Here is a 12,166-nt window from a genome sequence, read left to right as displayed (position 1 = left end):
GCCACAAAGACGGGAAAACTTTGTCCAGACCCGATTCCTGCCTGGGCACAGGCTGTCTAGGTGAGGATATAGACTCTGACATTCCTCACCTTTCTTTGGTTTGGACATGGTTTGGACAGTCAGTCTATGTTTTTCTCGGAGGGTGGTGTGGCCTAGCTACCTCCAGTCGAGTTTGCTGTCATTTAATAACACACATGCACACCAACAAACTAGACAAGGTTTCTCCGAGCCGGGTTGTAAAGAACAGCAGCACAAACAACACACAGAACACACAACTACTTATGAAAGAAAGGACAGCATCCTCCGATGAGCCACGCACAGATAAACAAAGTAAATCAAAACACGTTATTATATTCAGATTCAGTTTATTTGTCATTTAGAAACCACAAATGCAATGCAGTTAAAAAAATGAGACAACGTTCCTCCAGAATGATATCACAAAAGCACATGACAAAACAGACTACACCAGAAAATCCACATAACGTTTGGCAATCCCCAATCCAGTGTCCGGAGAGAATGCTGCGTATTAATATCGCGCTACTGTCTTAGCACGTTACCCTGAAAGGAGCTCCAAACCCACCAGACAAAACAAGACCAAAAACTAAAGCTACAAAACCTGCACGAAACCACGTAGTTACAACAGTGCAAACAATAGCATAATTCATTAAAAAAAAACAGACCATGGGCACAGTAAAAATAGTCCAAAGATGTTAAAAGACTATAAGTTCAAAAGAAACCAGCACACAGTTTCCACGTCCACAGGGTCCCGATAGACTCGTCATCCCACGCAGGCAGCAGAAGGGAATACCCCCGCTATGGACTTCCACGGCGCCGCCCGACTCAGCCTCGCAGACACAGCACACAGTGAAAGCGACCTGACCGCAGCGGACTCCATGTCCGGCGAACCTCCGCGCCTCCGGCACAGCTTCTCCGAGCACCATCCTCTGCCGAGCGTATTAAGACTGCCCCGCCAACGCGACCCCGAGGAATGGGGGCCTGTTCTTCCCAGCTGAGTCCCGGATCTCACAGCAGCAGCAGCAACGAAGAAGGTCTTCCTGGAGATTTCCAGATGTTCCTCCGTGCTCCCACGTCCGTTTTTCATCCGATTATGATTGCGCACGGCACCCCGCTTCACAAATAACAGATAACCAGCTCCGGAATGGCCGCTGCAAGCTCCGTCGCGCCGCCATCTTGGATTACAGTTGAATTTGAACACGATTCAGCACTCCATATGTGTACATGCAATTGTGAAAAGAAATACAGACCAGAAAACTTAAATGAGATGCTACCTCAGAAAAACAAATCATCACTGTGGAAGAAAACATTAACCAGTGGAATGAGAATGACCTTCCATGGGAGACATCCCAATGATCTGAGCAGAATAGATGTTGACAAGGAAGCACCGAGCACCTGGACTGAGAGTTGGAGACCTCTTCCCAGAAACAGAGGGGTTCCTTGCAGAAATACAGGACAAGGTGGTTAGCAAAAGGGGAAGAAAATCACAAATACATACAATACAAACAAGGCAATCAATGCAGAAAATGCTAAGAGAAACCAGACACAATCCAACACATTCCAGGATCCTGCGGCAGTTGAACTCAATCTGATTAATTATACAGCTGCAATCAAGTGGCAAATATCATTCACCAAAATCTTGCTTTAAAATACAAACGGATGAATGACCATGTTAACCTAATTAAGGTACAATAAATTCCAGCCTGATCCACTTAGTCAAAATCTCACAATTTATATGATAATTGATACATTATTACAGATAGGACAATCCATAATAACCATCCGGATATAATATTACAGGATAAACAAGCAAATCCCTCGATAGATATAACAATTCTGAACACACACGTTCCCTGACCAGTGGAGCACCTCACCACAGGTATTGTTTGTGTCATTAGTCAGGCAAACAAATTATTTTCTCTGTCAGCTTCCAAATGTTGCTATTGTCATTCATTGCCACACCCCGCTGCTGATTTCCTTCTCCTCATCATACGTTCTTACCTCGACCATCGTCCAGAGCCCCAAACTCTGCCCTGTGCAGACTCACCTCTGGTTTCTGACCCTGCTCCTTTGAACATCCAACCAATGTTTTCGCATTCTGCTTTCAGTCTTTAGAGGACAGTGGTGTTTTCTAACAACCCTTTAGAAGCAGGGAAAATGACCCATAATGTGGAAATGAGCCATGAATAAGGAGAGTAAATCCAAATGTCATTCTTCCTCAGCTCAGAGATTTCAGGGGCAAAGAACATCTCAGACAGAACTGCAGTCAGCACAACTTCTTCAGTCTGGAGAAAATTCAAGGGGAACCTTTTCACCCACAGAGTGGTGACTGTTTGGAACCCGTCCCACAGGGGGAACAAGAGGTGAACAACAGGGGAGGATTTAAAAGGACTGTCGTGGGACAGAATCACTGGCAGGGTCCAGCAGGCCTGAGTTGACTCTCTATTCAGTTTAAGATAGTACTTAGGGCCAATATGTCTAAAGATAAATTGGCGCATATATTTCCTAATATAAGCACTATTTGTGACAGATATAACGTAGAAGTAGCTGCTCTAAGAGATGTGTTTAGAATATTATCTAAAGTTATAGATGTGGATGTTCAACCCAATTTCTCTTACGGCAATTTTTGGGATTATTCCAGAGGAAATAGGGAGAGTATCTGCTTCTGCTCAACATGAAAAGGCAAATTCTGCCTTTTCAACTTTACTGACTAGGAGTACTATCTTGTTATATTGGAAAGAATCTAATCCTCTACTGTTTTCTATTGGCTCACCTCCATTATGTCATATCTAAGCTTGGAGAAAATTAGAAGCTGGACGTTTGATACATCTTTTAATTTTGAGCAAGTCTGGTGACCCTTTATTCAATATTTTCATATCATTTAATTTATTTTTTCTTTATTCTCTTTAGGGAAAATCCTTATCTGTGAAGGTTTGGAGGTGACTGGAAGGGTGCCTTTACTGTTTGTTTTTCTTCTAATTCTATCCTCAATTGGACTGCCCAATCTCTTTTCTTATTTAGTTTACTGTTTTTTTCCTGCATATAAATAACATTTTCCAATTTTTTTAACGATTTGTTAAGAGTTGTGTTTTTTTGATTACACTGTATATATAACAGCATAACATTAAACCTATCTGACTTTGACAATATATACTTTTCTTTATTGCTGTTTATGTCTTTTGTATTATCTGTTTGCTAAACCTCTCCACTGATTTGTATTTTTTTACTGGAAATCAATAATAAAATTGAAAAAATGAAAAGGACTGTCCTGGAACAGAACCACTGGCAGGATCCAGCCGGCCTGAGTTGACACTCTACTGTACGCTAGGTGTGTTATAAATTCACCAAGTACTGGAGACAGAGTTTAAAATAGAACTGACTTACTTCTCTCAGATCCAGAATATTAAACTCCAGTCCCATTAAATGTGAATGTGCAGCAGAAGAAACTCCTCCCATGCCCAGTGACCAGTGTGCAGAACTGGGTGTGGTGATCAGCAGCAATAATTTATGAGTCACTCTTGAAATTGCATTCAGCAATGGTGATGGACAAATATCCAGCATGCAGCTTATTTAAAGTTTCTCCCCAGTGTGAATCCAGTACTGTGTCACAAGGTTAGATTACTGAGTGAATCCTTCCCCACATTCACAGCAGGTGAACGGCCCCTCCCCAGTGTGAACTCAATGATGCACATAAAGTTGAGATGACTGAGAGAATCTCCTCCCAGAGTCTAAGTAGGTGATCAGCCTCTACCCAGTGTGAACTGACTGGTGTCCCAGTAGGTCAGATGACCGAATGAATCCCTTCCCACATTCTGAGCAGGTGAATGGCCACTCCCTTGTGTGAACTCGCTGATGTACCAGTAGGGTAGATGACAGAGTGAATCCTTTCCCACATTCTGAGCAGGTGAATGGCCTCTCCCCAGTGTGAACTCGCTGATGTACCAGTAGGTCAGATGACCGAGTGAATCCCTTCCCACATTCTGAGCAGGTGAATGGCCTCTCTCCAGTGTGAACTCTCTGATGTACCTTCAGTTCAAATGACCGAGTGAATCCCTTCCCACATTCTGAGCAGGTGAATGGCCTCTCTCCAGTGTGAACTCTCTGATGTACCTTCAGTTCAAATGACCGAGTGAATCCCTTCCCACATTCTGAGCAGCTGAATGGCCTCTCCCCAGCGTGAACTCGCTGATGTAACTTCAGTTTACATGACCGAGTGAATCCCTTCCCACAGTCTGAGCAGGTGAATGGCTTCTGCCCAGTGTGAACTAACTGATGTACCTTCAGATGGGATGACCGAGTGAATCCCTTCCCACAGTCTGAGCAGGTGAATGGCCTCTCTCCAGTGTGAACTCTCTGATGTACCTTCAGTTCAAACGACCGAGTGAATCCCTTCCCACATTCTGAGCAGGTGAATGGCTTCTCCCCAGTGTGAACTCGCTGGTGTACCAGTAGGGTAGATGACAGAGTGAATCTCTTCCCACAGTCTGAGCAGGTGAATGGCCTCTCTCCAGTGTGAACTCTCTGATGTACCTTCAGTTCAAATGACCGAGTGAATCCCTTCCCACATTCGTAGCAGGTGAATGGCCTCTCTCCAGTGTGAACTCGCTGATGTACCAGTAGGTCAGATGACTGAGTGAATCCCTTCCCACAGACTGAGCAGCTGAATGGCCTCTCCCCAGCGTGAACTCGCTGATGTAACTTCAGTTTACATGACCGAGTGAATCCCTTCCCACAGTCTGAGCAGGTGAACGGCTTCTCCCCAGTGTGAACTCGCTGATGTCTCTGTAGTTTGGATGGATCAGTGAATCCCTTCCCACAGACTGAGCAGGTGAATGGCTTCTCCCCAGTGTGAACTAACTGATGTACCTTCAGTTGGGATGACCGAGTGAATCCTTTCCCACAGTCTGAGCAGGTGAATGGCCTCTCCCCAGTGTGAACTAACTGATGTACCTTCAGATGGGATGACCGAGTGAATCCCTTCCCACAGTCTGAGCAGGTGAATGGCCTCTCTCCAGTGTGAACTCGCTGGTGAGCCATTAGATCAGATGACCGAGTGAATCCTTTCCCACAGTCTGAGCAGGTGAATGGCCTCTCCCCAGTGTGAACTCGCTGGTGAGCCATTAGATCAGATGACCGAGTGAATCCTTTCCCACAGTCTGAGCAGGTGAATGGCCTCTCCCCAGTGTGAACTAACTGATGTACCTTCAGATGGGATGACCGAGTGAATCTCTTCCCACAGTCCAAGCAGGTGAACGGCTTCTCCCCAGTGTGAACTCGCAGGTGAGCCATTAGATCAGATGACCGAGTGAATACTTTCCCACAAATTCAGCAGATGAGCAACCTTTGCCCAGTGTGATCTGACTGGTGTGTTCACAGGTGGGAAGACCGACTGAACCCCTTCTCACTCACAGAACAGGTGAATGGCCTTGCCCAGTGTGAACTTGCTGATATACCTTCAGATGAGATGACCGAGTGAATGCACTCCCACTGTCTGAGCAGGTGAATGGCCTCTCCCTTGTGTAAAATGATGGGCGTGCCAGTTGGTCAGATGACCGAGTGAATCCCTCTCCACAGTCTGAGCAGGAAGGATGATCGAGTGAATCCCTCGCTCCACTTCTTAAATATCTAGAGCGAGACAGCAAAACTGGTGTGCTGTGTTTGAATTTCCATTGACAAATTCCTTGTCATTTTTAACCTGAAAAGATTTAAAAATTCATCAGTGGGTGAAGGACAACATTTCAGATGAGCTCACTTGAGTTGCCAACGTGTGATCTGATATCACACTGTTACAGTGTGGTTCAACCCAAGTTGGAGAGAGAAATCACCTTCTAACTGGGCAAAGTGTTGGTATCTGGAATGACCATCAAACTCTCTGATGCGCTATAAGTATGGGGCATTTCTGCCATCTCCAGTCTGTTACTTGGCTCAGTTTGACTCTCTCCATTGGTAATATTCCCCGTTCCCCCTGAGCGGCATGGGTGCCTAGCCCCACAGTAACTGAAACACTCTCACGCAAGTAGCTTTTTTGTTGACATACAGCTGGGATTTTCTTTTATGTACTATTAATTTAAAGTGCCATAGACTTAATGCCATGTAAATATCTCCTAACCTTGTTTAGTTCCACATTGGAGATAAATGGTTTGTAATTCTGAGATTAGTTAAAACCCGAGCAGAAGGATATAAATAAAGGAATTTAAACCATTGAATAAAATCAGGCCCAAAATTAAATTTTCTGATGTTTTAAATAGATAATTCCATTCAACCCAATCAAAGGCCTTCTCAGCACCTAAGGATGTCACACATTCCAATGTCTCTTTAGAAGAAGAATAAATGACATTTAATAAACAACAAATAGTGAAATGAGAATATTGATCTTTAATAAATCCAGTCTGGTCCTTTGAGGTTGTCCTTTGAGTCCTTTGATCTTTGATCTGGCCTTAGAACACTTAGCTATTGCCTTTAGAGAATCTCACTGTATCGCTGGGATATTAAGGAGAGGTATTATTCACAAAGTTTTGTTCTATGCCGATGACCTACTACTTTATATTTCTAAGGTCGAAACTTCTGTGCTTTCTTTACTTTCTTGTTTCAGCCAATTTTCAGGATATAATCTAAATTTACATAAGACTGAACTTCTTCCTTTGAATAATTTGGTACCCATTCATACTAACCTTCCTTTTAAAACTGTAAGAAATCAATTAACCTATTTTGGTGTAATAATTACTAAGATTTATAAGCTACTATTTAAAGGAAGTTTTTTCACTCTATCGGGTTACATTAAACGGACACTTTCAAAATGATTGCCTCTTTCATTATCGTTGATTGGCCAAATCAATTCTATTAAAATGAATCTTACCTAAATTTATATACCTTTTTCAGGCCTTACCCGTCTTTATTCCTCAATCCTTTTTTGATTCTCTTGACTCTACCCTATCTTCCTATATATGGAAACATAAACTTTCTCGACTAAATAAATTTCATTTTCAAAAAGCAAGAAAGAATGGAGGTTTAGCTTTACCAAATTTTATGTTTTATTACTGGGCAGGCAATATATGGAAACCTCACATTTTGGTCATACTATATTAATCATGAGGACTGTCCTGCTTGGGTTTCTATAGCTAATTCTGTTCATAAATTCTCTATTATTTCTCTTCTTGGATCTTCACTTCCTTTATCTTTAAGTAAACTAACTGACAGTTTGGTAGTTAAACATACTTTGAGGATTTGGATACAATTTAGAAAATATTTTGTTTTAATGAGACATTCTCTATCAAGTCCTATTTTTTCTAGCTATTTTTTAAACCTTTTTGATCGATGTAGTTTTTAAAGAATGGGATAGACTGGGTATTAAATGCTTCCAGGATTTGTTAGTTGGAGGAAATCTTTTCGCTTGAGCAATTGTCAGCTAAATATAGCTTACCAAAAAACTTTTTTTTTTAACTGCAAATTAGGGAATTTCTGCAGTCTCAATTGCATACATTTCCAAAAAGTCCAGATAAGAATTTATTAGATGTAATTTTTAATCTGAAACCTTTTCAGAATGGTTCAATATCCAATATTTATGGCATGCTGTTGAGAATGAGAAATGTTCCTTTAGACAAAATTAAAAATCTCTGGGAACAAGATTTGCAGACTTCAATCTCTGAGGAACCTGGAATGAAATTTATAAATTGGTTAATACTTCATCGTTATATGCCTGCCATTCCCTCCCACAATTTAAAGTAGTCCATAGGGCCCATATGACTAAGGATAAGCTCTCTCGTTTTTATTTGGATATGTCTCCCTATTGTGACAGATGCAACTATGGATTAGCTTCATTGATTCTTATGTTTCGGATATGGCCGAGTCTTCAAAAGTACTGAAAGGAAGTATTTCAAAGCTTTTCTGCACTTTTTAAAGTTAATTTTAAGCCTAATCCTTTGACTGCCTTATTTGGTATTGTTGGAGGGCAAGATATGATTTTGGACATACCTGATCAGTGGCTACGTGATGTTACGTCATGCTTAAATTTCGAAAAGATTTGGTGTTCAATTTCTGAATCAAAGACTTTCAAACATAATGGGGACCATTTTTGAATTATTTTCAAAGCATTTGATTTGTTGTTACGTACGGCTGTTGGCTCATATTATCATCTATTTCTTTATAATGATAAGGACGTTTTTCTTTTTTTTTCTTTTTTTTACCAAGCAGCTTTTTGTTGGTAGCGGATTAGATTTTTTTTGTATAATGATAAAATTAGAAGATTTCAATATTATGATTTAAGTCAATTTACATGAATATAGGGTATTCATGATTATAAGTGTGTTTCTAATATACGGTATTTGGTACCATTTTAACATTTTTGATAGTTTATATATATACACACAATCAATAAAAATATTGGAAAAAAATCTCCGGATCTGGCTGGTGGTAACAGTGCCGGACTTCAGGATGAACCTGAATTTGAATCCAGCCGGCTCCCCTGCACACTTTCCATCCATGCCGGGTTACGGGCTGCTGATTTCTTTGGAACCTCTGCTGTAACTTGCCTCGTACGCGGTTGCCCACGACGCCAGAGAGGCTTGGAGGGAAATCGTCCGCTAACCGGAGAAACTCCGGTTGCAGCGTACCCCCACGACGCCAGAGAGGCACGGAGGGAAATCGTCCGCTAACCGGAGAAACTCCGGTTGCAGCGTACCCCCACGACGCCAGAGAGGCACGGAGGGAAATCGTCCGCTAACCGGAGAAACTCCGGTTGCAGCGTACCCCCACGACGCCAGAGAGGCACGGAGGGAAATCGTCCGCTAACCGGAGAAACTCCGGTTGCAGCGTACCCCCACGACGCCAGAGAGGCACGGAGGGAAATCGTCCGCTAACCGGAGAAACTCCGGTTGCAGCGTACCCCCACGACGCCAGAGAGGCACGGAGGGAAATCGTCCGCTAACCGGAGAAACTCCGGTTGCAGCGTACCCCCACGACGCCAGAGAGGCACGGAGGGAAATCGTCCGCTAACCGGAGAAACTCCGGTTGCAGCGTACCCCCACGACGCCAGAGAGGCACGGAGGGAAATCGTCCGCTAACCGGAGAAACTCCGGTTGCAGCATACCCCCACGACGCCAGAGAGGCACGGAGGGAAATCGTCCGCTAACCGGAGAAACTCCGGTTGCAGCGTACCTTTCCCAAAACCATTGCCTCATCCAATTGACTGTCTCATCTTGAATGCTGAGTGACTGAACCAACCTCCCATATGTGACTTTGTCAAGTGTGGGCCCATGTAGAAAACATCAGCTGCCTTGCCTTCATCCACTTTCCTGATAGCTTTCTCCAGAGACTCTATAAGATTGGCTAGACATGACCTACCATGCACAAAACCATGCTGTCTATCCTTAATCTGTCCACATCTATCCAAATATTTACATATCCGGTTCCTGCACATATGTTCTAATAACTTTCCCACTACTGATGTCAAGCTCACTAACATAAAGTTTTCTCATTTATCCTTAGAGCCTTTCTTGAACAGCAGAACAACCTTGGCTGTCCTCCAATCCTCCAGTATCTCACCTGTCACTAAGGATGATTTAAATATCTGTGCTTGGGCCCCCACAATTTCTGCACTTGTCTTCCGCAGGGTCCTGGGGAACAGCTTGTCAGGCCCTGGGGATTGATCCATGATAATTTGCCTTAAGACAGCAAACACCTCCACTTCTGTAATCTGTACAGGGTCCATGAAGTTGATGCTGATTTGTCTCACTTCTATCGACTCTGTGTCCATCTCCTGAGCAAATACGGATGCAAAACAACTATTTAAAACCTCCCCCATCTATTTTGAGTCCCGTATAGGTCACCATTCTGTTTGTCCAGAGTGGGCATGTTTCTGTTCTGACCTTCTCCACGTTTCTGTGACAGAGAAGCTGGCCAAACCTGACTGGAAGGGGAATCTGGTAGGAGTGACGATGGAGCAGCAATGGATGGAGTTTCTGGGAGCAACTCGGGACCTGAGTGATCACTACATCCCAACGAAGTGGAAGCATTGGAAAGGCAGGAGGACTCAACCGTGGCTGAAATGAGAACCCAAAACCAACAAAAAAAGCCAAAGAGAGGACAAATAAGCTTTTAGAAACCAGGAGAGGACAACTAAAGAAAGTCAGATGAGCTCAGGGTGTGGAAATATAATATTGTAGTCATTAATGTGTCTTGGTAGCACCCAACAGCCTGAAGAATTTAGAGGAACAAAATATCCAGGGCCTCGATATCTCTTGAAAACAAAGGTTCCCTGCACCAGTTACCTTTCACCTTTTATTTTGGTAGGCACATACAAACTCTACACCCTCAAAATTTCACTTCTGAAGAACTCCCACTCACCAAGTACTCCTTTGCCAGAAAACAGCCTGTCCCAGTCCACACCTGTCAAATCCTTGCAAATACCATAAAATTGATCTTTCTCCAATTTAAAATCTCAAGAGAGGTCCAGATCTCTGTTTTTCGGTACTTACTTGGAATCTCATGGCATTATGATCACTATACACAAGGTGTTGCCATTCACTAATTTCTGTCACCAGCCCTGGATCATTTCCCAACAGCTTATTGCACACTTCTACGCCGGATGTTTTACGTACTGATTAAGGCTCATTTGACAAACTCTACCCCATCTAGTCCTTTTACAGTATGGGAGTCCCAGTCAATATATGGAAAGTTAAAATCACTTACTATATCAACTTTTGTTTCTTGGTATAGTCTGTGATCTCTCTACAAATTTGTTCCTCTATATCCCTCAGACTGTTGGGTGGAACCAATTCCCAGTAATGCCTACGATATCATAATTCCATGCCCTGGGCTCATCTGGCTTTGCTACGATGCTTCTTGCATCATGATTTCCACAGCTCAACACATTCATCACACTATGCTCAAGCATTTGATGCTGACTCTATCTGAGCTCTGAACAACATCTGTCTGGTGTCAAGAAAACAACCTCTCCTTCAATATCAGAAAAATATCTGACGCTGATTTTTGTGGTGAGGACGCAGGAAAGGTTTACTTCTGATGACTCTTACGTGAAGGTCATGTTTGTGCAGGTGTCGCTGCACAATAGAACAGTGCACCACCACTCCAGAGTCTGCTAAATCTTCCTGAAGGTCTTTTTACAGTCAAATGGGGGTTTTGATTTGTCTTTCTAGCAATCCAACGATTAGTTCTCTCGGAAAGTTTTCTTGGTCTTCCAGACATCAACTTGACCTCCACCGTTCCTGTTAACTGCCATTTCTTAATTACATTACGAACTGAGGAAACGGCTACCTGAAAACACTTTGCTATCTTCTTATAGCCTTCTCCTGCTATGTGGGCATCCATTACTTTAACTTTCAGAGTGCTAGGCAGCTGCTGAGAGGAGCCCATGGCTGCTGATTGTTGGGACAAGGTTTGAGGAGTCAGGGTATTTATAAAGCTTTGTGATTTGCATAACCTGGCCTGTCCTAACGATGACTGTGAACAAGCCATTGTCCTAACAAGCTAACTCAGGCCTGAGACCTTGGTAAAAGTTATCTGAGAGCTCAAATCTCTTGGGCTGCCCAAACTTTTCCATGGTGCTCCTTTCCTTTTTCCCCCACTCTAAAATTGTACAAAACAGAAATAATACACTAACTTGCTTAAAATGTTGAAGAATGTTTCATCTTTAACTTTATGACTTTTCGAGACCAGTTCACCTTCTACTCACTTATTCACAGTAACAGAAAGTTTGACCAGTGGTGCCCAGCCGTTCGCATACCACTGTATGGGATGAGGTGGAGAGCGTGTGGTGTGACGGGAGAGAGGGGGAGGAGGAGGAGTGACAGAGGGCGAAGAGGGAGAATGCATAGAGTGAGTGGTAGATTTAGAGGGTGAGAAGGAGGGGAAGACAGTGTGGGATACGGGAGCCAGCAGGGAGAGTGTTTGAGAGGGGGGGGGGAGGATGGGATGTAGGGAGAGAGATAGAGAGTGAGAGAGCTGGAAATGGGGGAGGTTACAGAGTGGTGGAGGTGACTGAGTGAGAGAGACAAGTTTGATTGAGGTGTGAGGGTGCGTGAGAGAGGAGGAGATGGAGATGGGAAGGCAGTGAGTGACTGAGATTGAGAGTGAGGTGGCGGGTGATAGGGGTAGGGACAGGGATTGTGGGATGGGAGAGAGAATGGAAGAGTAA

At 43.4% G+C, this 12,166-nt stretch overlaps 1 protein-coding gene across 2 annotated transcripts; it reads right to left on the bottom strand.

Annotated features, from left to right (window-relative positions):
• Positions 1 to 654: 654 nt before the first annotated feature.
• Positions 655 to 5,362, bottom strand: LOC140721383 (uncharacterized). Of its 2 annotated transcripts, none has more exons than XM_073036226.1 (2): positions 4,294 to 5,362; positions 655 to 1,454 (listed from the first exon to the last, which is right to left on the bottom strand). In XM_073036226.1, the coding sequence occupies exons 1-2, from the start codon at positions 5,302 to 5,304 to the stop codon at positions 1,197 to 1,199; spliced, it is 1,269 nt and encodes a 422-aa protein (XP_072892327.1). In that variant the 5' UTR covers positions 5,305 to 5,362; the 3' UTR covers positions 655 to 1,196. The 2 variants fall into 2 exon arrangements, with proteins under 2 accessions (XP_072892327.1, XP_072892328.1); XM_073036227.1 differs by having other exon boundaries at positions 4,378 to 5,362.
• Between the last annotated feature and the right edge of the window lie 6,804 nt (positions 5,363 to 12,166).

Source organism: Hemitrygon akajei, unplaced genomic scaffold, assembly GCF_048418815.1.
Source record: "Hemitrygon akajei unplaced genomic scaffold, sHemAka1.3 Scf000054, whole genome shotgun sequence".
In the NCBI taxonomy this organism is placed as follows: domain Eukaryota; kingdom Metazoa; phylum Chordata; class Chondrichthyes; order Myliobatiformes; family Dasyatidae; genus Hemitrygon; species Hemitrygon akajei.
This window is presented reverse-complemented; position numbering and strand designations above follow the sequence as displayed.